Raw genomic sequence first — 25,482 nt, 5'->3', positions numbered from 1 at the left:
TAATATCTTATGGTATAATATTCTTGGGGAGTTCAGCCCATGCAAAAATCATATTTCAACTACAGAAAAGAATAATAAGAATTATTACTAATTCTCGTAATGTGGACTCATGCCACAATTTATTTAAGGAGTTACATATACTGCCACTTCAATCGCAATATATATTTTCCTTACTTATGCTGGTTGTCAAGAATAGAGATTGCTATATAACAAACTCTGATGTCCACACCCGTAATACCAGATTTAATCATGACTTGCATCTTCCGGTGGTAAACTTATGATTTTTCAGAAAGGTGGATGGTATTCTGGTATCAAACTTTATAACCACCTCCCTCCAGAGCTTAAACAATTATCTTACAACATCCCTGGATGTAAAGTGGCATTAAAGAAGTTTCTTATCACCAATTCCTTTTACACTGTTGAAGAGTACTACTGCTGGAATAAAGACTGATCCCTCACGTATATTTAAATAAACACCGTTGCCTATTGCTAAGATGCAACAGACTATGGAATAAAATACACAGGAAAAAGGTACTATTACTGTTGTGATATAGATGTATTATATATTAAGAAATTAGATTTTACATGACTATATTAAGAGTCTTGGTGGTCTCTTGATCATGTATGTAATTTTACATGTTATTTTGATATATGGAATGTATTGTTGTACAGCAGTCTTGTTGTATTGAGTATTTAAAATTTTGATGATGATGACTATCTGATTATGTATGTATATTCACATGTTATATTGTATTGCTGACTTGTTCTATATCTGAGGCAGACACCTCCATGGATTTTGTAGAACTGTAAATAAATGAATGACTTATTTGTGTGAGCATCAATTTACTCATACAATATAAAGTATATACTATCTGGAATCAAAAACGTGAAAACTGTGCTATGCACAAATTGTCACCCTTTCACAAGAAAGAAATGTAGTAGGGAACAACATTTGTAGCATTTGAGGTTTGCGATTCTCACAGCAGTTAGTATCAAGATTACATTTTCTATGATGTGACAACATGTAGTTTAGTAAATCGGTATCAACGTTTCTGATGGACTTTTAAAATAGAAGAGAAAAGGTAGAAGATGGAGATAGGTAGTTCCTCCAAAACAGTAATATGCATTTACCAGACTACATAGTGTCACATCCAAGAAGAGATTTTCAGTACTCATATAGGTCAGTGACTGTCAAGTCATGTTCCATGGGATACTAAACTTATGTAATGACAGATAAACTGAAGTTTACTCGAGAGTTATCCATTCATTTTGAATTGACAGTGTGCAATCTATTGTTGGTTAAACATGTGGTTTTATTTCATTCACCAAAACCGTGATTTTGAACCGTTTTTTTTCCTTGTTGTTTGCATTGCCTGCAGCTGGGAAAATCAACAGAGATACTGAAGACAATCAGGAATCTTAAGTACCATTTGAAATGGGTAGCTACTATAATGCCTTAATGGCAAACATGTAATTTTGATGACTGTTTTGGAATGAAGTACTCTCTTTTCATATTCACACTGTGCCCCAGTTATATTTTTCTCTTGCTATATATCCTAAACATCATAAAATTTTCACATTCTATAAACCTATTTCTTTGGAGATTATTCTTCTCTGGTATGTGATGTCAAGCAGCCTGGTAGATGATCACATGATCACCAGCACTTCAGAGCCACATGCCATCTCTGTCTTTAATTATTATTCTACCTTTAACATGGAGGCAGCATGTTACTCTAATGTCAGTAAATATCTATCAGAATACAAATACATGATGTTACATTCTAGAAAGCATTATTCTTCACAGTCACCACTATGAGAACCTCAAACATCACATTTTAATGTGAGATCTTCAGGAGCAACAAATTAACAACCACTGTTAGTGAACACTTTGGTGTAGCAGCAAGGTGCCTGGCTTGTGTTCAGGAGGTGCTCAGTCATATCTCAGCCATGACACCGGCTATCCTGACTAAGATTCTTGTACTTTCCTTCAGTCCCTCCAAACAATCCAAGGATAGTACCATGCTTAGGACATAACTGATACTGTCTGAATCTTTTCTAATTCGTTATTCACCAGTCACCCTGCTATTTGATGCTATAAAATGTAGATACTAACTGCACAGTAAACTAATCCCTCCAAACCACTGAAATAGTTAGTTCCTTTTAACATCCAGCACAAGAATAGACAAGCCATCTTCCTTGTAATGGATAAATGTCTTTTACCTCTAAAGCACCAGGATTAATTTTTTAAACCAGCATTCATATGTCATGGTTATCAGAACTTGCATAAGTCTGTGTGTTACTATGAATGAAACTGACAACTGAAGAGTTTACATGTCAGCATAGGATTCTAAGCTCTGTATTTGTTTATGAACACAAATATTGGTGTATATGTGTGTGTCTGAAAGATCTGAAGAAGTGACTGAATTGCAGCATAGCATCATAGAGCAGCATCAGCAGCAAGAACAGAGGCCAGCAGAATAGCAATTGCTAACGAGTGGTGGCAGTAACGCAGAAGTGAGTGTGAATGAAAGGCAGTAGAGTCAGGCAACAGAATAATAAATAATAATACTATTATTGCTCTCACAAAGTATTGATTTAATTTCATGCATTAACTGATGTCAGAGTATCATAAGCCCCTTTCTATTCCAAAAAGAATCATCCTTGATTCGAGCATTTTTTATAAAATCAAAATACTTCTATTAAATATATAAAACAACTGCAGGGCTTTTTTCACCATCTAAAATCACGTCTGCTAGTAATCGCAAGCTCAGTTCTAGACCCAAGATTTAAGCACAGTCCACTGGCAGATATGCATACTGGCATGTACTGATTTAAAAAGAATAAAATAAAATAAACTGAAGTAGTTGATATTTATGCTTATTTATACCTAAAGCTCTGAAAACAAGATCTAATTTCAATCAAATTTTCTCTGTTCAATCAATCATATACCAGCCAAGGTAAAAGAGCAAAAGAAAATATGTAAAATTTTCTAACTTTGAAATCTGTTAAATTTTCTTAATTTGAAGTTAGCATGTGATAAAATTAAATGTAAAATTGCCATCTGAGTATATAGAATTTATTTTCTTATGCTGATTAAATACCGTTAAAACCACAATATGTTTCAGTCATAAATTACCATCTTCAGAAGGGGGATACCACATAAAATATGAAACTACAATGTGCATACATGAATAAATATTAAATATCAAAGACATAACATTTTTATAAAAAGCGTAAACTAACATTATATTAAAGTTCATTGATTTGAACTATTGCCAAATGCATCTTTCTTGTTAACTGGTGTGTTCTACTATATTGTGAATTGTTGCCTCATGTTTGTTTTTAAGGCATTTACACAAACAGTGATGATGTGAAGGAAGTAGTCTTCTGGGATGTGGCATCGTGTAGATGTGATGTTAACTGACGTTTTGGAGGAATGTATCGCCTCCATCTTCAGGGTAGAAGGAAAAATAAGAACAAACCGATGGTGTGGAGATGGGCTCGCCACTCTCTCCGGTCATCTCTAACTTATACATGGAGGACTTCGAGGAGAGGGCACTTGACTTGGCCCCACACAAGACCCGCTGCTCGTTTCGCTATGTGGATGACATCTTCGTCATCTGGCCACATGGGCCCAACAAGCTTAAGGACTTTCTGAACCACCTAAACTGTATCCACCAGTGCATTCAGTTCACAATGGAGACTGAAACTGAGGGCCAACTCCCTTTCCTGGATATAGATATTTACAGGAGACCCGATGGTTCTCTGGGCCATACTGTACCGCAAATCCACCCATACAAACCTCTACCTTAACGCTGCATCACACCACCACCCTTCCAACAAGCAAGCTGCACTTTCCACATTGGTGCACAGGGTTAGAGAGCTCTTTGTGATCAAGACAGCCTACATGCGGAGTTGGTGCTCCTGGGGGATGTATTCAGGAAGAACAGATACAACAACCGGCAGATCCACAGAGTTCTCAACCATCAGCCCAACATCAGCTGGCCTGAAGATCAACCGGGCTCAGTCGCCTTCCTGCCCTATGTCGGGACTATATTCAACCATATCAGCAGAGTGCTGTCCCAGCACAACATCAAATCAGTGGGTATGCCCCTAAACAAATTATCCAGTTTCCTCCAGCCGGTCAAAGATAGCCTGACTAAGGACACGGTGTATACAGTATCCCATGTGAGTGCATCAAGGTCTATATTGGGCAGACGGGCTGCTCCGTGGACACGAGGTTGAAGGAGCATCAGCAGCACATCCATCTTGAACATCCAGACAAGTCAGCTGTAGCTAAACACAGCATCAATTTGGGACACCGCATTCAGCTTCAGAATACCTCCATCCTCGCCACCAAGACCCGATATATGGATTGCATCATTAGGGAAGCCAATGAGATTGAACTCCATCCCGACAATATGAACAGAGAAGGGGGGTTTTGTCTCAGCAAGTCATGGAAGCCTCTCATCTGTCCCTAAAAAACCGCCCTGGGACATGACGCCAGACCCACAAGGCCACGCAGTCCATGACCGACTCACATAGCGACCCCCCAGATTAAGGGTTAATGCCCTCCCAGTAACCTTGCCTTTCTCCCCCTCCCAACCCACACAATATCCTATACCTGCTCTAACCTTGCTACGGCTCCCAAGACCCTTCCCCTCTCCCTCTCCACTGATTTCACATGTAGACCTGCCCCTTCCTTTCCTGCTCTCATATAGCTGAGTTTATTTCCAACATTAGTCTGCTTGCACCTGCTCTCACTGTTTCTTCGCTTGCGGATTTTCTTATTTTTCCTTCTACCCTGAAGATGGAGGCGATATGTTCCTCCGAAACGTCGGTTAACACCACATCTACATGTCACCACATCCCAGAAGACTGCTTTCTTCATAGTCACCACCGTGAAAACCTCAAAACTTAAACAGTGATGATGTGCTTCAAGAATATGTGATTCTTGACGCATGAAATGTCGGATTGTTAAGATATTGGTGATGTGCAGGTGTAGATGGCGACTTCACACTTTATTTCACCTTAAAAATTATATGGTAAGATACACCCCATGAAAACTATTATCTAACATTAAAGAACATTTCATTTTCAGTGTTTCACTTACATAGTAACTGTGATCTGAGTAGATACTCAGGAGCAGAAACATAATTTGTTATCACAAATCATTAATATTTATGTCACTGTTTCAAAATAATGGCATTACAAGGCAGGAAACTGAGATCGATAGATGCCTATCAAGATTTGTTGTTTAGAAATAAATGTAGGCTAGATCTCTAGCAAGTTCATTAACCAAAGAAACTAAAATGGCGAACAATATATTGTACTAATCTATTATAAATAATTATTTCCGTAGTCATTTTCCTTGAGCTCTGCCATTGTTGACAGCAGATTCTTCAAGGACTCTCAAGGAGTAAGGGAAGGAAATTATTTACTGGTCTTCTCCAGGGTCTGCCTATGTGCAAAGGAGTTTAAGTTTTTTAACCACACTGTCCTAGTTATCTCAAAACCAGGTTCCAATTATCTAAGAATTGCACACACATTCTCCAAGCCATGTGTTCCACATATTTCAGAATTTATTTTGAGGGCTGTAGGTAATGTTTTTTTTCTATGAGTAAAGGTAATTTTGTTAAAATTTTCAAACATCTGTTTTGAAATCTTTGCATTTCTTGTATGTCCTACACCAGTGTTACTTAAAGACAGATCTTAACAGTGTTCTATATATGGTTAATGTTACTAACATTTAAACACTAAAACTTACCCATGTTTGTAATCAGGCACAACTAGCATAGTTTTCTATTCCTCGTCTCCACCATTCGTGCTACATGACCTGCCCACCTCATCCTCCTTGACTTGATCATTCTAATTATACTTGGAGAAGAGTACAAATTATGAAGCTCCTCATTATACAGTTTTCTCCAACCTCCTGTCACTTCATCCCTCTTCGGCCCAAATATTCTCCTCAACACCCTCAGTCTATGTTCCTCCCTTAATGTCAGAGACCAAGTTTCACACCCATACAGAACCACAGGCAAAATTATAGTTTTGTATATTCTAATTTTTATGTTTTTGGACAACAGACAAGAAGACAAAAGGTTCTGGACTGAATGGTAGCAAGCATTACCCGAGTTCAATCACCTCTTAATTAAGAATATCCTATTCATTCTAGAAAGTGGATGTTATATCTATTATGTGGTGACATCTCTTTCTATTTATTGCCCCTAACATGTGGACACCACGATGGTCACATTGCTGGTCTACCATACACTGTAGTACCAATTATACTTGTATTATGCACTTTTATATGAACAATAATGCGTTTTATAAATGAAATGAAATTGCATGTATAACAAAATGAAAATTATTTTAAACAGAATTCATAAAATGGCTGTAAAACTTTACTGATTCATTACATAGAAAATGGGCAACTGATTTTGATTTATAATCAAATAATTATGAGATAAGTGCTGTACCAATGCATTGATAGTAATTATCAATTTCTATTAAACTTGTGATATGGGCTGCGCCATAGCTCAAGCGGTTAGTCACTGGCTTCCCACTGTGGCGCCCCGGGTTCGATCCCGGGTCTGGTCAAGTGGGATTTGTGGTGGATAAAGTGACGCTGGAGCAGGTTTTCTCCGAATACTTCGGTTTCCACTGCCAATCTTCATTCCACTAATTGCTTCACAATCACCCTCACCTACCATCTGGGGCTGGTACAATAGGCCAGAAGTGGCCGCAGTACAAGGGACTTTGTCCCACCCCACTAGCAATTAAAAAAAAAAGCTTTTGATATACAAACATTATTTTCTCTCCTCTTTGAGTAACAAGTTTCCACTAAATTGAACATTCTAACTCCATGATGTAGGGGGAAGGTCACTTTTAAGTCATAATGCATAAAGTGGTTAAAATTAAGTTCTTCAGTTATTGAACACGCACCCAAGCAACTAACTAGGTAATTTTATATTTAATCTCAGCTAAATATATGTTCACAATGAAGCCAAAGACTCTAAGCAATCTCTTACACTGAAATTCAAAGTTAAATTACCAACAACTTTAATTCCATATTCGAATATGGAGCAATCACCCCTATTCTGCCTTGGAGTACACTTCTGAATGCCAAAAAGTAATCACACTGTACAGTAACAGCCATGCTAGAAGTGAAGGTTAAAAGATGGTAAGGATTTACCATAAATTATTCTGATGACATACCTATGTAACACATACATATTACTTTCTACTTCACAAATAAAAACATAGGATAGAATTAAAATTAAATAATATTCTTCTCACACTCCTTTACCAGAATGTAAATTATATATTTTATAATACTGAAGTTTAATACTCTTTGTCTAACACCGAAAATACATACGTAGTCTGACAATAAAGTTCTCTCCTCTGTAAGCTTACTGTGGCAGCAGTGGACAGAAACCTCAATATGGCTTGATGAAGTTGGCATATTTGTGTTTCACAGTTGTGTTGTTGTTGTTGTTGTTGTTGTTGTTGTTGTTGATGATGATGATGATTTATGGCAGGCTCTTTCTGAGTGGCGTCTATTACTGTCTGAGTGTGTTTTGGTGTGCCATCCACAAGAATGTCATGAGCCAACAATAAATTTCTTGTTAAACTAGGCAAGGGTGCAAAATCAGAGTAATGTTAGTGCAAGTTTACAGGGATAATGCTATGAAGGAAACGGCTGTTTACAAGCGGGTGACATGGTTTTCAAAGGGAAGAGAAAGTGTCACTGACAAAGAGAGATCAGGATGGCCACCAACGAGCAGAACTGAAGAAAACATTGCAAAAGTTCTCAAATTGTGCCTAAAAATCAATGGCTGACTGTCAGGAGCATAGCAGAGCAAGCAAACATTGACAGAGAAACAGTTAGGAAAATCTTAACTGAAGATCTTGACATGAGGAAGTGTGTGCAAAAGTGGTCCCAAAGAAGCTCACTGAAGAGTACTGTCTGTGAGGGTTTTTAGCTAGTAAGCAAATAACTGTGCTGAGACACCCTCCCTATTCACTGGATCTAGCTCCCAATGACTTTTTTTCTGTTCACGAAGATAAAGGAAATGTTGAAAGGAGGTATTTTGATGACACTGATTAAATCAGGGGTAATACGATGGTAGCTCTGAAGGCCATTCCACAAAACCAGTTATAAAATTGTTTTGAAGGGTGGACTAGGCGCTGGCATCAGTGCATAGCTTTCCAAGGTGAGTACTTTCAAGACGACCAAAGTGATATTCAGCAATACCACAACGAGTTCACGAACTTTATTGTCAGATCACATATTTTTTTATCTTTCTGTGAACATGTACTGATTTATGAAAATATACTTTAACTCATCAACATTCATCAGGCACTATCCTGTAGAGACACCTGAGATTCTAATGCTCTTCCAATGATGCGTGAAAGTCGGTATACTATTGCAAGACCAAACTGGAGGACAATAAATATGTTTCACAGATTAAAGACTTCAGATATTACAGTTACTATCCAAATTGTGTGATCAACACTCTACTAACTTCTGCATTTCAGCATATCTTTCAGCTACTATCTTGTCCATACATTAGCATAATATAAATGTGGTTATAAATGTATGTGTGTGCAAATTTATAGGTAAGATTTTTAAATACATTAACTTTTTAATTATTATACAAAAGTTCAAAGAGTCCCACAAGACTATTTGTTCCAGGCTTCTGCAATAATTCTAGAGACAATTCTCCTACAGCACTTACTTCTGAAATATTTATGAGACTGTTTTCTTGGCAGTTTGACAAATAAATTTCATATGCACTTACAAGCTGAAGAGCTTGAGAAATCACTTGCATCATGGCCTTAATGTACAAAGAAACTTACGACTGAGATAACATACAAAACAAACAAAAAACTCCACTGTCTGTAGTCCGCAAGTGAACTATATGTATGAAAATACTGATTTATTACTGAACACGTACTTCTTGTGCCCTTGGCCTATCACATTCTTCTAAAAGATAGTATATTTAAATGACATTCAGCTGACAAGTTTTTGAATATATTTACTTTGTCTGTATGATGACTTTATATTTGAACATAATAGAAGCATAAAATATTTATTAAGTGAATAAAAGTTCACATTTTAAAGGAAAATTAATTGAATTTGTTACTGTTACCCTAGGGCCGCGCCATAGCTCAAGCGGTTAGTTGTTGGCTTCCCACCGCGGCAGCCCGTGTTTGATCCTGGGTCTGGTCAAGTGGGATTTGTGGTGGACAAAGTGGCACTGGGGCAGGTTTTCTCTGAGTACTTCGGTTTCCCCTGCCAATCTTCATTCCACCAATTGCTCCACAATCACCCTCACCTATCATCTTGGGCTGGTACAATAGGCCAGAAGTGGCCACAGTGCAAGGGACTTAGTCCCGCCCCACTAGGAATAAAAAAAAAATAAAAAAATACTGTTACCCTAGAAACTCTTATAAGAAAGTATTACTACTCCATAAGTGTCATGTCTTTAAGAAACATCAAGATACCTGTAAAACAGTTGACTCTAAATTAGTTTCAGTATTAAAAACCTAACCTATCAAAGAATGAAATAATACTTTCCTTAGAACAGACAATTTTTATGATTCTACCCATACTGACTTGGCCACTATATTTTTTATTACATGTCTGCACTTTGCAGACACTACATAATGTCATATTTTCTACAAAAGATGTCATTAAGTTGTGGGAACATCCCACATATCACGCTATTTCTACCCCACAAAGTCAAGAAAGCTCAACATTTTAATATTTTCAAGATTGGAATCAGCTTTCCTTACATCATACAGCCACACAGACATAAATAACAATCATAACCAACCATATATATAATATATATATTTACATGCACATTCTAGTTCATCTACTTCAACAGCCAACACAGACCACCTGCACATCAGTAAGCAAGCTAGCAGAAGGTCTATCACTACTACAACAGACAGATAATAGACAAAAAGGTGACAGTGATAGACACACACAGATAATGCTACAGAGAGAAAGAGAGAAAATTTTCAACTAACAGATTACTAAAAGAAGTTTGTTAATGAATAGAGAGAGCTTGTATGGAAAGCATACATGAGTTTTTTGACTTCATAGGCAAGGTGATAACCAGCATATGTGGAATCCTCTTGAGGCCTGTAATCACATTAAACATTCACTATTGCCACAGTTTTCCTTTGTCTGTATCTTTCCTCATTTATCTTATGATTTGACATGTGTAAAAATACCTGCAGTAATTGTATTCACTTCATAATACAATAAATTTCAGACCTTGAATAGTCAAATAATGGTATGGACTGCAACTCAAGTCAGCAATATCATTTCTCATTGGTTCCATGTTTCATTTAATAACAACACATAGTACCAATATGATTAAACAAAACCGTTTGTTTCCTTTCTGAATTCTCTAAGAACAAAATTTAGTAAATCTGAATTTGTATGTACAGTATATTACTGACTATCTGTGCATGAATTATCTGAGTCACATCCTATCCAGCTGCCATTTTTAATAGAACTCATAGCCCTGCACATTGCTTATTATGTTTGCCTGTTTGTCTGTAAGTATATGCACATGCAACTACTTGAAAACTGCAGGACAGATTTTCATTAAATTTTATGAGTATGTTAAAAAATTTATAAAGAATGATCAAGTCATTTCAATTTACTTTTGGTTCAAACAGTTTTAATGACCACTTTTACATAAAGACCTATTGCATTTCTGGACATATCATGAGCGTAATTCACTAAATATTTACTGAACAAAAAAGTATTTAAAAAAATTCTGTACAGAAAAATGAAACATGCTATGTTCAATACACTTGCCCCAATAAGTCTGATATTATGCATACATTACTGAATTTCTATAAACAAAAATCATCATGGTTTCCCACTCACACGCTAAAGTTGGATTATCTGTATTTTTTATTATTCATGTGCTTTTTACCTTTCATTAGCACAGATAATCAGTAGTATACTGTATTGTATTAATCACTCATTTGAATCCTTGCAGAAGTTTTCTACAAGTGGATACATTATTCCATCCAATAATTACACTTCTAACACACATCACAGAAGTCCCAGCATGACCCATCTGACTGTGAGCTCACTAATTTTGTTCATGTCTTCTGTCCACTTGGCTAACATAAGGAATGAAAAGACAATTTGAGATGGAAGCAACTTATCAGTGGTATTTCCATTTTGCTCCCATTATATAGGACAATAGTGAAGATGACTGCGATTGCTGCCAGAGGAGCCAAACATGGGGTATAGCCACTATGATGGGGGGGGGGGCCTTGATATTCTCCATATCCAAAGAATTTGACTTTGTGAGGGAAGGAGAAGACTTGCAGAAAAGTCCACACTGCACAGAGAACAAGTGTCATTGCCTAGACCATATCCCTACTCAAAAGGCCGTGCCATAGCTCAAGCGGTTAGTTGCTGACTTCCCGCCATGGTGGCCCAGTTTCGATCCCGGGTCTGGCCAAGTGGGATTTGTGGTGGACAAAGAGGTGCTAGGGCAGGTTTTCTCTGAGTATTTCGGTTTCCCCTGACAATCTTCATTCCACCAAATTCTCCATCATCATAATCACCCGGGGCAGGCTACAATAGGCCAATCAGTGGCTGCCATGCCGAGTGGACCCAGTTGGACTCCACCCCCCACGAAGTGAATATCCCTGCTCACTATTTATTCAGTAAACAGTATTAGTCCAAACATTATCTGATTAATCAGTCATTTTGTCATAAAATTTTAATTTTCTCTCATCATAGTAGATGCAAACCTAAGGTGCTCCCAAAACACAGAAAGGAAAGGTGCATGAAGTCTCCTAAGTTTCAGTGTACATGTGTAACCCTGTAAACACCACAATGTTCCTGTTAAGTCAAGTAGAGGAAGAACATGAAAGTATTCCAGAGTTAACTTACTGCAAACAAAATTGAGTGTGATTACACAGACAAAGCTATTACATTTAATAAATTTTCTTCTTTTATATTTAATTTATTTATTCATGGTTTAAGATCTAAGAATTTGTGATGATGATATGTTAATAATACAATTATTGAGTTTTTGGACATTATTCATTGTCCTGGTTTTCAATTAAAAACGGGACAATGTATGATGTCCAAAAACTCAATATTTATATTCATGGTTTATTTAATGATGCTTTCAAACAGGTCAGAGTATAACCACTGACTGGAAGAATGATCTGTGAATATGTAATTGGAAAGAAAGTTGCAGGAAGTGGGCATGGCCTAATTTGAGGCAATATCTTAGCATCTGTGGGTAGGTACTGAGGAAAGTCACAAAGAAAACTTCTGTCAGGATAGCTGGCCTCCAGACTGATATCCAAACCCAAGAGCTCACAAATGTAAAGAAATATCAATCATTTGACTGCAACACTCAGTCCTCACTTTTAATAGCTAATAAACTGGATTCAGGGAGCATAAGTCCTTCTTGAGAAACTTGTGCACTGGTCAAGAAATTCCTTACAGGCCTCTACGATTCATAATTGTGTTCACATGAGCCTGCAGCTAGGCACAGTATCTATAAATATTAAAACCAATCCAGGGGTTTGAAGAACTTTTTATTCCTCCCTCTAATTTAATCAAATTCTGTTTGAACAATATATGTGACTCTATGTGACATCATAGCATTGTTTGTTACCAGTAAGATTACTGGAATTAATTTCTATTAATATTTTAGTGCTGAATCATCACTCACTGTCAATTTCAAATGGCCCTGCAGTGCTAATTTATTTCATAGTTAACCACTGGAAATTCATGTAAAAGAGCTCTCTTGGACCTTTTCGAATTTCTTAGTAACATTCTGATAAAAATGAACCAAAACTGATTGTTATGAAATGACAGCCTGTAAGACAGAACCAAAAACATTTGTTATTATAAGTATGTATAAGTCACAGTTCAAAGACATGTAAATTATGTTTAGGTCTTGAATGGTTATGGAGAAGTAGACCATGTTCAGTCCTTGTTACTGATCCAACTGCCCAAATAACAAAACCACATTGCATATTATAAAACTTCAACAAAATCCAATTCACTAACAATCCCATCTGTGTCAAAACAGTTAACATTTATATATATATATATATACCAATCTGAAAAAAAAAATACTTTTCTCAGCAACTTAATTGCACAGTGTGCGCCCGGAAAATATGAAGAGAACATATTCCTTTGAACAATCCAGCTATGATGTGACCTTTTGGAACAAAACATCTACATTTCTCTTATTAGCATTTTTGTTACAAGCATAAGCAATAAAATGTTCAAGACTGTGTTTGAAGGCACAAAATACATATATATGCATTGCTGATGGAGAAAAGGTAAAAAAAAGATACAGTTGTCCCTGTGCTTAATTAGTTAAGCACTATGCCATTGAGACATATGGGGGAGTGAAGATATAACTCCACCTTTCTTGACCTTGGCACCAGATGCAGGTAAGTGGTTAGCTTCACACCCCTGTCACTTTACCCCCAGGGAAAGAGCCCCCAATACCCATTGGACAGGAGGCTGGCCCACAGTCAGCCTGGACGCTGTGGAGAAGAGAAAAATCTTGCACTGCCGGGAATCGAACCCTGGTCTTCCAGTTGGTAGCCTGTAGTTATACCAGCTGAGCTACCCGGACTCCATCATTGCTGGTGGAAGGCTTCAGAAATATGGAAGAGCTTTATCCTTGAAGTGCAAAAGAAATTGTATACGTTATCTGTATTTGGTACATGCCTTCTGTTATATACCTGTCTGATAATCCCAGCCTTCATTTTCCCTGTGGAGTGAAGGAATTTAGAGAATATATGGATTCACACAGTGCACATAAATTGTTTCAGTCTTAGGAACCAAAGGTCACAGTCCAATGTAAGGTATCATCTGAGCACAAATATGGATAAAGTAACAAGTCACAGAACTACCTCCACAGGACATATCTTGAGTCAGGAAAAATTAATTATTAATTAATTAATTATTAATTATAATTAAGAATGTGTCCAGAATCTGGTATTGAGATATCATTAAAATACAGCTAACAGACAGTATTCTTCACAGTGGTGGCATTTGTGAGGGCACAATAAATCAATGTGCCATCTATTTAAATCTGGCACTCAAGAAAGCATATTAATGTTATATAGTACACTCTTTTTATAAAACATGTATCTTGAAGCTTTACGAAAGTAAACAATATTTATCACTCTTAAAACATACAATAAAAGCAAAAGAGGTAAGTAAATGTACCAGTATGTTAGTGCTTGAAATGTGATTGGTGCTTTGAAAACAGAGGTGAGAGAATAAGCAGCTAATAGGTTAGAACAAACAGTAGCATCAGAAACAATAAAACTGAAGGACCTACCCATCCCTTTTTATAATCTCAGTATTTATCTAAATTTACTAACAAAATTACTATTAGCAATAATTACATTTTGGTAACGGACAGATGACAAGTAAAAAGATATTGTTATATATTTAAACATGTGATCCAACCAAGTCGGTTATCAGCTCCATAAGCAAAAATGATGAAGCTAGAGAGAAAGATTCTCAGATTCCCTCCAAGACAAGGTCTTACTTACTTACTTACTTACTTACTTATTCATGGAGCTGAGCCCTTCTTGAGGAGCCGCCAATTCTGCAGCTACTCAAGAAAATCCCAGCATTTTATGGAACCCAAAGGTTCATTACCGTGTTCACAAGAGCCCTCCACTGGTCCCTGTTGTGAACCAGATCAATCCAATCCATAGTATCCCATCCTCTCTCTCTTACGATCCATTTTAATATAATGTCCACCCACCTACGTCTTGGTCTTCCCCGTGGTCTCTTTCTTTCTGGCTTTCCCACCAATATCCTATATGCATTCCTCTTCTCTCCCATTCTTGCTACCTGCCCTGCCCACCACATCCTCCTTGACTTGATCCCTCTAATTATACTTGGCGAAGAGTACAAGTTATGAAGCTCCTCATTATGCAGTTTTCTCCAACCTCCTGTCACTTCATCCTTCTTCCATCCAAATATTCTCCTCAACACCCTGTTCTCAAACACCCTCAGTCTATGTTCCTCCCTCAATGTCAGAGACCGAGTTTCACACCCATACAGAACCACAGGCAAAATTATAGTTTTCTATATTCTAATTTTTATGTTTTTGAACAACAGACAAGAAGACAAACGGTTCTGGACTGAATGGTAGCAAGCATTACCCGAGCTCAATCTCCTCTTAATTTCCTCCTGAATTAGGTTTCAATCTGTTATCGTTGTTCCCAAATATCTGAACTGTGCCACATTTTCAAAACATCTGTTTCCTATCTTTATGTCATGATTTTGCTCATTTTGGTGACGAGACAGTAACATATACTTAGTTTTCTCTGTCTTTACTTTTAGACCAACCTCTTTCCAAGACAAGGTCTACTGAAATAAAATCCAGATTTTGTGTATCAAAGATGGCCTATGTGAACATATTAACATATTAAAATAGAAACAAAGTTAANTGAGTTTGTGATTTTGCGATGGCTGACCTGAGAGAGCAGTGTGTATGTATAAAGTTTTCTTTTAAACTTGGGAAAACCGCTGCAGAAACACACCAAATATTGAAGCAAGCATTTGGTGACAACGGTTTAGCCCATACACAAACTTACGACTGGTGTAAGCATTTCAAAAATGGCCGAACGACTGATGATGACGATTGTTTTGGATGGCCATCAACTGGCACCACACCAGAAAATATCGGGAAAGTTAGGGATCTGATTCTGCAAGATCGTAGACTGACCATCCAAGACCTCTGTAACACCTTGGGACTAAGTTATGGTACATATGAACGAATTTTGTCAGAGGAACTGGACTTGAGGAGGATTGTGGAGAAGTTTGTGCCACGACTGCTGCAAAATGAACAGAAGCAGCATCACTTGGAAGTCTGCAGGGAACTTCAACAACAGCTTCAAGAGGATCCAAATTTCTTTCAAAGGTTGTCACTGGTGGCGAAAGTTGGGTTTATGGCTACGACCCTCGAAAGTAAGCAGCAATTGTCACAATGGAAGAACCCTTCTTCACCTTGGCCAAAAAAAGATTGACAAGTCAAGACCAACATTAAGCCCATGTTCATCTGTCTTTTGATACTGACAGGATTGTTCATAAGGAGTTTGAGCCTCCTGGTCAGACAGTCAATAAAGAGTTATATCGCGATGTTCTAAGGCATTTGAGGGAGGACATGAGGAGAAAACGTCCAGAGAAGTGGTGCACGAATGAGTGGGTACTCCACCATGACAATGCACGACCGCATATGGCTTACATGGTGCTGCAATTTTTGGCTAAAAACAAGATGGCAGTTGTTCCCCACCCACCGTACTCACCAGACTTAGCTCCATGTGACTTCTTTCTCTTCCCCAAGATCAAAATCAAGTTGAAGGGGTGAAGATTTGATCCAGCTGAGGAAATTCAAGTGGAAACACAGAAGGTACTAAACACCCTAACAAAGAAAGACTTCCAGGATGCATTTCAGAAGTGGCAGAAACGCTGCGAATCAGTGTATGCGCTTCCAAGGGGACTACTTTGAAGGTGATGGTGCAGAATAAGATCCAGGTAAGGTGTAATAGTTTTTATTAATATATTTCTGGAACTTTTGGAGTGCACCACGTACATATAAAACAAGACATGGTATATGACTAGGTATGTATGTCCTCTATGTACATATATATGTATGTTATGTCATTGCCTCACTGTGGTACTTTTCATGCACTTAGCAGGTGACAGCTTTATATTCTAAAGTGTTCCATCTATTGGATAGAGATATAATTTATTTCACTGTTTCAATGGAGATATTAAGAATCAAGATAAGGGTATTCAAGTGATAAAGGAAATGAATAAATGGGCTGAGGGAAGAAGATGGGAAAGAAATAATTACCTACTGAATTTCAATGTGCTTTTGCACTAATAGTATAAATTAAAGTAACTCCATTAATATCCTCAATATAACTGACCAGACTGTTAGCACACTGGTCTTTTCTGAAAGGTAAAAAAGGTAAAGCTATCCATGTAACAGGATGAGAAGACCCATAGGGTTGTGATACACTGTGGCTCCCACATTTTCTCTAGACAAAGAAAACACTAAGAAAATGCTGGAACAGTTAATACACAAGTATTTTAAAAATAAAATTACATTATATATTTTACCGGCATTTCAAATTAGTATTCAATATATAGACTAAAGTTTAATAATACAATAGTCACTTTTCTAAATCTGATCTGCAACAAATGTGTACCATTTCATGTATGTTTAAATAAATAAAATATTAAGGGAATATCTTTACATGACATTATTTTAACCAATCCAGAAATAATGGATCCTGAAGAATATATTTCCATTAAAGATTATATTCTGAGAAACCCCGTCTTATATTAGAGACAATAAATTAGAATTATTTACAATATTATGTTAGATTAAATATCACTACTGTAGCTATATATTCTACATTCAATTGTTGTGATAAACTGCACACCTCAACTTTATGCACCTGTTAATTGTAATAAGTGCAAGAAGCTTCAATACATTACAGAGAACTGACATCAATGAAGGTAAACATTAGAAACGTCATGCCAGTACTTGACAACACAACATTACCGATCCACCTGAACAAAAGCCATGGGCTGGTCTTACTTAATGATTTGTGCACTCAGAACATAACATTGGTCTGCTCCGACAAGCACAAATTCAGAGATGAATAATGAATCAGGGTCAAGAAAATAAATACCCTCAAATTAGATTCAAATTATACTGTCATAATTATACCCCTACACTGTATTTATGCCACCACAAATCAAGTCTACACTTGTGGGGACATCATCAAAATTATAACTGCTCCACTTCACTACATACATAATTCTTTGACAAATGAAGGTCAAAAACTACTAGCATGAAAATGTGCCACGTGACTTTATTTTGAATTAACTCAATTCAGTTCATGTTAAAATAGATCTACCAAATTGCATTACATAAACAAATATTTTGTACACATTTCTTTCTTCAGCCATTTTGTAAATGGCGGATGGAGAATTTTCAGTAAAAGAAATATAAACATTCCTCTTAGGGTATTACTTTACTTTCTGTTCTGTAATATTTAAGGTTCTCATGGCAGTAATTATTCATATTCTTGCCTTCTGGTTTATGATACTGTGTAACTGCACAAGCAGGTGCCAACATTTTGGAGAAACATATTGCTTCCATTTTCTGGGTAGAACATAAATGCAGTACATACCTCTGAAATGCTGCTACCAACCTAGCATACTACACAAGTATCATAACCCAGAAGATCACAATATTTATCTTCTATTGTGTCTCTTTTTTGTGCTATGCAAGAACCACCCAATTATCTTCTCACCCTTTTTAAATCTGTGACTTTAAGTTTCAGGTATTGGGTTCCACCAGCATTTACCGATATCAATTAAAATTCGACATGTAAAGATGAAGAAACACTAGTCTAGCATTCTTTCTGTTTTTGTGTCTATGGACTCTTAAACTGACATGTCCTGAAGTCCTGGTTGTCTAAATTTAAGATTGTGTGAAGTTTGATTAGGTTGTCCTGGTCCTTAATTAAGTACAATGTCATGATGTCATGATAACACAGGGCAGATTGGAGGTATAGTTCCATGCTTTCTTAACCTTTCCACTTGATTAAGCCAAGTGGTCAGCTTCATGCCCTGGCTACATTAACCTCAGGAAAAGAACCTTGGTTCTCACTGGACAGAAGCCAGGTAGTCCTCAGAGTCAGTCAGAATACTACAGACAAGAGAAAAATCTGCCGCCTCTGCCATGAACTGAACCTCATTTCCTAAGCTGTCCAGGTCATAGCCACTTGCTGTACTGACTGAACTATTCTAGATCGATTCTATTCTGATATCAGAGGTATCCAATACTAGAGCCAAATAAAGTGAAACACATTAAATATTTATAGATCACTCAGTTTTGTAACTTGTACTATGGTGCAGATTATTGCATGAAATGCATCGGTCTGGCCAGGAGCCATTACAATGAACACAAACACCATCAGCACGCACGCACACACATACATACATACATATGCAGGGCAAGAGATATGACCAACAGATACAGATGTATTGCTTACCTGTTGTAGCCTCCGCCTCCTCCTGGCTGTTGACTGGGAGAGACAGCCATATTGTCAGGTGTTGAGCGATTCACTGTTGGTTTCACCTTGTTCACCTGTTTGCTACTGCTCATTGAGTTCACCATTGCTGTAGGCATACCCTGGTGATTGCGCATCACTGTCAGCAGAACATATATCATTATAATGTGCATGTGTATTGTGATTATTATGAGAACTATGAGAATTGCATGAGATGTGATTAGCAGTTAATTGGTGATAAGTTTCACATTTTAATTATTTGAATAGGTACCAATGTTTCGGAAGAACCTGCTACTCCTGTATTTAGCACAGAATGTAGGCAGCATGTTAATCTGAACCACTGGTGCTTATCTACCAAATGACAAGACATCACTTCTCAGAAGACTGTGACACTATCTGATGTTCCTTTATAAAACACTTAAATAACCCAGCTTTATAACTGATATGATAATAATAAAATAACAGAGGAAGGAAGCGAATCAATGTTGAAATTTTATACAGTAATGACAATTATATGGCAATAAAAACTTAATTTACAGAAGTGTTAGTAAAATTCAATAAAGGAGACACTAAGTAAAGGTAATGGTGAAGCTATCTTTGTGCTTAATTAGCACCATGCTATGGAGAGGTACAGGAGGGATTCTTAACCTCAACACTAGATTGATATGACCTGTCAGCTTCACTTTAGATGTTCCAGCTGAAATTCTGTAAGAATTTCTGATTTCCCCATATATGCAACATGTTCTTGCAATTTCATTCTTCTTAATTTAGCCTTTCACCACACTTAACACAACAGACTACACTAAAATTATATTGCTTCTGCCATGTTTAATGCACTAAGCACATAACTAACTTGACTGAGCACAATTCTTCTTCAAAAGCTAACAGACAGTCAGCTAATCAAGAAGGAACCTGGAGGTTCATCACCATGTTCACAAGAGCCCACAACTGGTCCCTGTCCTCAGTCAGTTGTATCCAGTTCACATCCTCACATCCCATTTAAGATCAATTTTAATATTAGAATTCCATCTATAACTATGTCTTCCAAGTGACTTCTACACTTCAGATTTTGTGACTATAATTTTTATACATTTTTGGTTTTGTTCATGTACATTACATGTCCAACCCAATTTATTCTCCTTACTTTGATCATCAAAAATAACATTTGGTTATAAAGTTCCTCATCACGCAATTTTGTCCATTTTCCTCTTTCTTCTTTCCTCTTAGATCCTGATGTCCTCAGCAAACTGTCCACAAATACCACTGAAATCTATGTTCTTCCCTAATGTAATGAGTACCAGGGGTATTTAATCTGACAGCATAAGAACACACGGAATTCAAATCACATAGCAAATCATCCTAACCATACTACTCAGAAGAAATTCATTATGTAATGCTGCACAGCAACAGTATATAGAAATGTACTGTAGAAGCAAACTTACATGAATCCTCTTTCTCACGTCCAGCCTCACCTGTGAACATAGGTAACCAGTATTAGCATTAGAATAACACAGTAAAATGACTCTGTTACCATCGCACCCACGTGGGCTTCCTAATGTCAAGAGACTACTGTGACCAATAGGCACAACTGATCAGAATGCTATAATCTTACGCTTAATGTGTGCGTTGAACTTCCTTCTTCGGAGAGAATAAACTCTAACACCAGCTGCCACATAGCTAACAGCCTCATCATACACTTTACAGATCTTACAGGCATGTAAGATACTTTCATTAGAAATCTTTCACTGCCTAATAAAACCTTGAAGCTCCTTAGTATGTGGCAGAAATGCTATCCTCTATAAACACCAATGATTTACTAATATTAATAAAAACTCCTGGTAATGCCACATTATTTTTAAGAATTCACTAGAGTCTAGCTAGGTCACTCTAAAGGAAGAAAAAATGTAGGAGATACATGCCCATGATGATGTACTGGCAGGAATAATTTGGATACCAATGATACAGAGACCCCCCAACCTTTGTTTTAATTTCTGGGTACGCTTTTTTTTTTTTTTTTTGGTTCATTTGATGTACATACCAACTATAGATGTTCAGGAAAAATGAATACAAATGACAAACTTAGTACTAACGGCTTTTTGAAAAAGATATACCCAAAATCCTTACAATCTATTTTGAAGCATCATTCTGACACTTTCAAGAATGAATAAGCAAAAATCACATTAAAATCCAATCAGTATACTTAATTTTCTGACTGGAATTACAAAATTCATAGAAAGTTCTCTGCCATTAAGGTAACTGTGCTAAGTTTTAGGTTCATGACACATTACATACAATGTACACTGATGTGAATATGTAAATTTATAATATGAAATTAACATTATATGTGTGTTTCTTGAGCCATTATTAATAAAACAAATAATTTAATCTTGAGAAGTATCTTCCTTCATCTATAAATTACTATTTTCATCTTTCTAACCACAAATCACGGAGCCAGGATATTGCAGTTGGTACAGCAACTGGCTACAGGCTGGATGACCAAATGGTCAGAGTTTGAGTCCCAGTAGGGCCAAGAATTTTCTTTTCTCCGCAGCATCCAGACCAGCTCTGGAGCCCACCCAGCCTTCTATCCAATGGGTACTGTCCTTTCCCCAGGAGTAAAGAGGCTGGGGAGTGAAGCCGACCACTCACCTCAAGCTAGTGCCAAGATCAAGAAAAACTGGATCTATGCATCCACTCCCCCATACATATTCATGGCATAGTACTTGATTAGTTAAGCACAGGGACAACTTTATCTTTTAACTGCAAATCAGTCTGTATTTTATCCAGGATACAAAATAAAGAGCAGAGGAGATTATATATATATATATATATAACAATGACAATTATATTTTAAATTGACCACAAAGATGAAAGGTTGGGGGTATCTTTATATACAAGTATGATATACAATAAAGCTGACTAAAAACAAACCATAAAGACAAATATGTAATATCCTTCACGAATACAAAATGCATCACCACATATTTACACAGTTTGACCTACCATTTATGTGCATTGCTGGTCACCAGCACCCTCAGGATCCACTCACCTACACACTAGCCACTCGAAAAATGTGTCGCTACCACAGGCAATTGCTACAAATATCTATGCATATCTATGTTGCCTAAATCAGGCAGGTGATATCTTAGATGAAATTTTGTATGTTCTTTTATAGTTAAAATACTTATGATCACAGTACTCTGCATATCCTTTGCAAGAAGTGTATAAAATGAACATATAATATGGAGGTCATATCTGTTAGTCAATCTGTCTGTCCACCTTCCTGTTTCATCCCTAATAGTACGCAGTAAATTTCAATGAAATAAGGTATTTGGGAGTATACATTTCTAACACAAATTTAATTTTTGTTCACACTGACCAAACGTAACTTACCTTCCACAAATTTCAATGTTAGTTTTAAAATTCTAATATGCAAATGGTATGTAAATCACAAAAAACAAACATGGGAGATATATGTGGTCTATCTGAGGAAAGAAAGAAAGAAAGAATTCCAATCTCACAAAGTAGAAAAATCTTGCTGACAAAAAACAATTTTTGCACATAACAGGGCAATAAGACCTTCCTTACAACATAATCCTAAAATTTACATGTAAAACTCCACCAACCTTCACAATAAAAAGATATATTAATTATGAGATTATTCTTCTGGCCTGAGAAATAGTATAGACTAATAAAATTTATTTGAAATATTTCAACTTCCTTACCAGAATAAATACTTGCATAATATTATCTGATATGCAACAGATGTTTGCAGGAAATAAATACATGTCCTACATACAAACCAGCACACTGAGCCATCCAACCAATGCAACAAACAAAAGCTACAGAAAGACTGAAGCATAACACTACCAACAAAGAAATTATTACAAGTGTTTCCTCCAGCAAGTGCATACTGGTATGCATAATGGCAAAAAATCAATGCATATCGTCAAACTTGACAAAAGTAAAAATTCATACATCTGCTTATGCATGTTATGTTTTGCCGTTGAGGCTAAAACTTAGTGTAAGCATTACTGGCAAACATATTTTTTTGAAAAACAGTGCTGATTACAAACATTACACAAAAACATTACAAATGTTAGCCATACTGTATTATGTAACAAAGCAGGCAACAAACAGCAATTCAATGAAATTAGCTAATTAAGGGAACAAATGCAAACAAAAATATTCAAGTGTACACAGCATTAAACTCATATGCAGGAATGATGATAATTTAAAGACTAATAAAACTGCGTGTGTAGGAATCTAAACGTGTGAAAGAATGAGGTCTAGAAACAAAACCCAAAGTTGTGCTATACATTGAAGACCTTTATGAAAGAGCCTACCAGGCAAAGAGTTCATAGCTTTCTAGATGAGGTTTCAATCGGAGGTCTAAACCAGCTACTTCATAAACAAATTGGTTTTATAAAACTGTAATGAAATCACTCCACAATCAATTGAAGGGGCTGTCTCCACATAATAAAAGTTCATGTGCTGCGTTACACTGTTACTGTATCCTCATGAGAAATTTTGTTCTATTCAATGGAATACTGAGAATTCTATAGAAACCTGATAAATGTATTAAATTATCAGGATATTTTACTTCTAGTATAAAAAGTAGAGTCATACCCCATTTAACACTACCCCGCATAGTGATGATTTGTTACAATATTCTTTATTCTGGGAAAAAATTTTTAAGGAAAATGAAGTTGCTGTATGATGTGATGCCACTGCATAAACGTTTTGGTCATGATAATAATAATGATTAGTTTCCTGGCCACTGAGTAGCAGTTCGGTCAGTTTGGGTGCATGCACCAAGAAGGATAACTGTTTACTTTTCCAGCTGCTCTAAACTGGTTGAGTGGTTTGGACTTGGGTCAAAATGGTTGACTCTATATGGTGAAGCCACAGGTGTACCGACAGATTTTATGAATACCATTAATAATGCAATGGAAAACTGATAATGATCAATATTTTAAACACAGCACCAAACTGAAGACAGGTGTTTACGATATATCTTGCTACAAAGAAATGCTTTGCAAGAAAAAGCTTCAGCCAAGGCAATTAATTTGTTATGTCTTCTTAGAGAAGAAAGCCAAAAATTGTTCAGAAAATGAGGCACAGTTGGGCCAGTCTTCCAGTGCAACAGGCCATGGAGGCCCATATATTTGGGAAACTTCAAGGCTCCCATATTTTCTAGATAATTGGCCAGAGATGGTGGTGAGGTTGTCAGCTTTATGTGCCACCCACCCTTTACCCCAGGAAGATACCTGGTGGTCATTTCTGTTAGGGGCTGAGTCAACCCTGGGGCCATAGTATGGTTGGAAGGATTAGGTCAAACTAATGACTTAACTGAGAATCAAAACCCACGTCCTTTCAGATCGTAGCATGGTGATGTTTTGGGGATCTTTGCAGTCTCCATTTTTCAAGGTGAAGTTGACTATGCCATGGCCCTTTCCAACACTTATAGTTCATGCTCATCAAACATGCTTCAAATGCAAGCCAATTTTTTCCTCCAATCTTACTGGCTAGCAGTTGACATGCTCTGCAGTCATCGGCAAGTGCCATGCAAGTCACTTTGCCTTGAAGATGCAAAGAGCAAGAATTTCTGAAATGTGTGAATTAGAACCAACTTATGCACAGGACAGCCACCCAAAACCAGTATAAATATTGAAAGAACATTATCATTACACTTTCTGTGCAGTAAGTGAATGTGTCCATATGGCTGACATTTTAGCATCACTAACATTTTTCTGATGCAATGATCTGATTTTTCAATCTCTGGTTGCTAAATTCATGACTATTGTAGAAAGCGCTGAAGTTTAATTAAAAAAAATAAGGGAAAATTGCCTAAAAATAGTGCTAAATGCACCACACAAATGTCCTCACATCAATTACATGATTAAGAGAAATTTGAGGATATTATAATTTGGGACAAGCAGTTATTTGGCATAGTACTCACTACAAAAGAAGGTTTTACCAAAACTGCTTTAGACATCCAAAGAAATAACTACTTTGTTTTAAACTTCATATAAATATTTTCAATTTTCAGAGTACAGTGTGTGTTCATAGGAGATATGTAGAGTATATTACACTGTCCTTACAAAAATCGAATATGAAGGAAAGTTAAATACTGAACCGTTCTAATACTAGAGGAGTACACACATACACTGAGATCATTGAAAGGAAGGTAATTTTAAACCAAGTAGTACCTACAACACACAGCACTTAATAATGAACATCTCAGCATTAATTTATTTCATGAAAACGGTAATTTCTGTGCATATAAAAGCAGTCTTTTTTTTCTTACAATGCAGATGTAATGCTTTTGCTCAACTA

General features: G+C 36.7%; 1 protein-coding gene across 19 annotated transcripts in view; it reads right to left on the bottom strand.

The window, feature by feature from the left end:
* LOC111870292 (calcium-activated potassium channel slowpoke) overlaps window positions 1-25,482 on the bottom strand; it is a 201,517-nt gene that overhangs the window by 35,715 nt on the left and 140,320 nt on the right. For 18 of the 19 annotated variants that reach the window (XM_033753771.1, XM_033753772.1, XM_033753770.1 and 15 more), the window contains 3 exons: window positions 20,586-20,615; window positions 19,126-19,282; window positions 10,097-10,156 (listed from right to left, as the gene is read on the bottom strand). In XM_033753771.1, coding sequence (XP_033609662.1) covers window positions 10,097-10,156; window positions 19,126-19,282; window positions 20,586-20,615 — 247 coding nt within the window. The remainder of the gene's footprint in view (window positions 1-10,096; window positions 10,157-19,125; window positions 19,283-20,585; window positions 20,616-25,482) is intronic. The other variant, XM_033753757.1, reaches the window with a different exon arrangement.

This window comes from Cryptotermes secundus, unplaced genomic scaffold (genome assembly GCF_002891405.2).
Source record: "Cryptotermes secundus unplaced genomic scaffold, Csec_1.0 scaffold354, whole genome shotgun sequence".
NCBI classification, from domain to species: Eukaryota; Metazoa; Arthropoda; class Insecta; order Blattodea; family Kalotermitidae; genus Cryptotermes; species Cryptotermes secundus.
The sequence above is the reverse complement of the archived record's forward strand: the minus strand, read 5'-3'. Positions and strand labels throughout refer to the sequence as shown.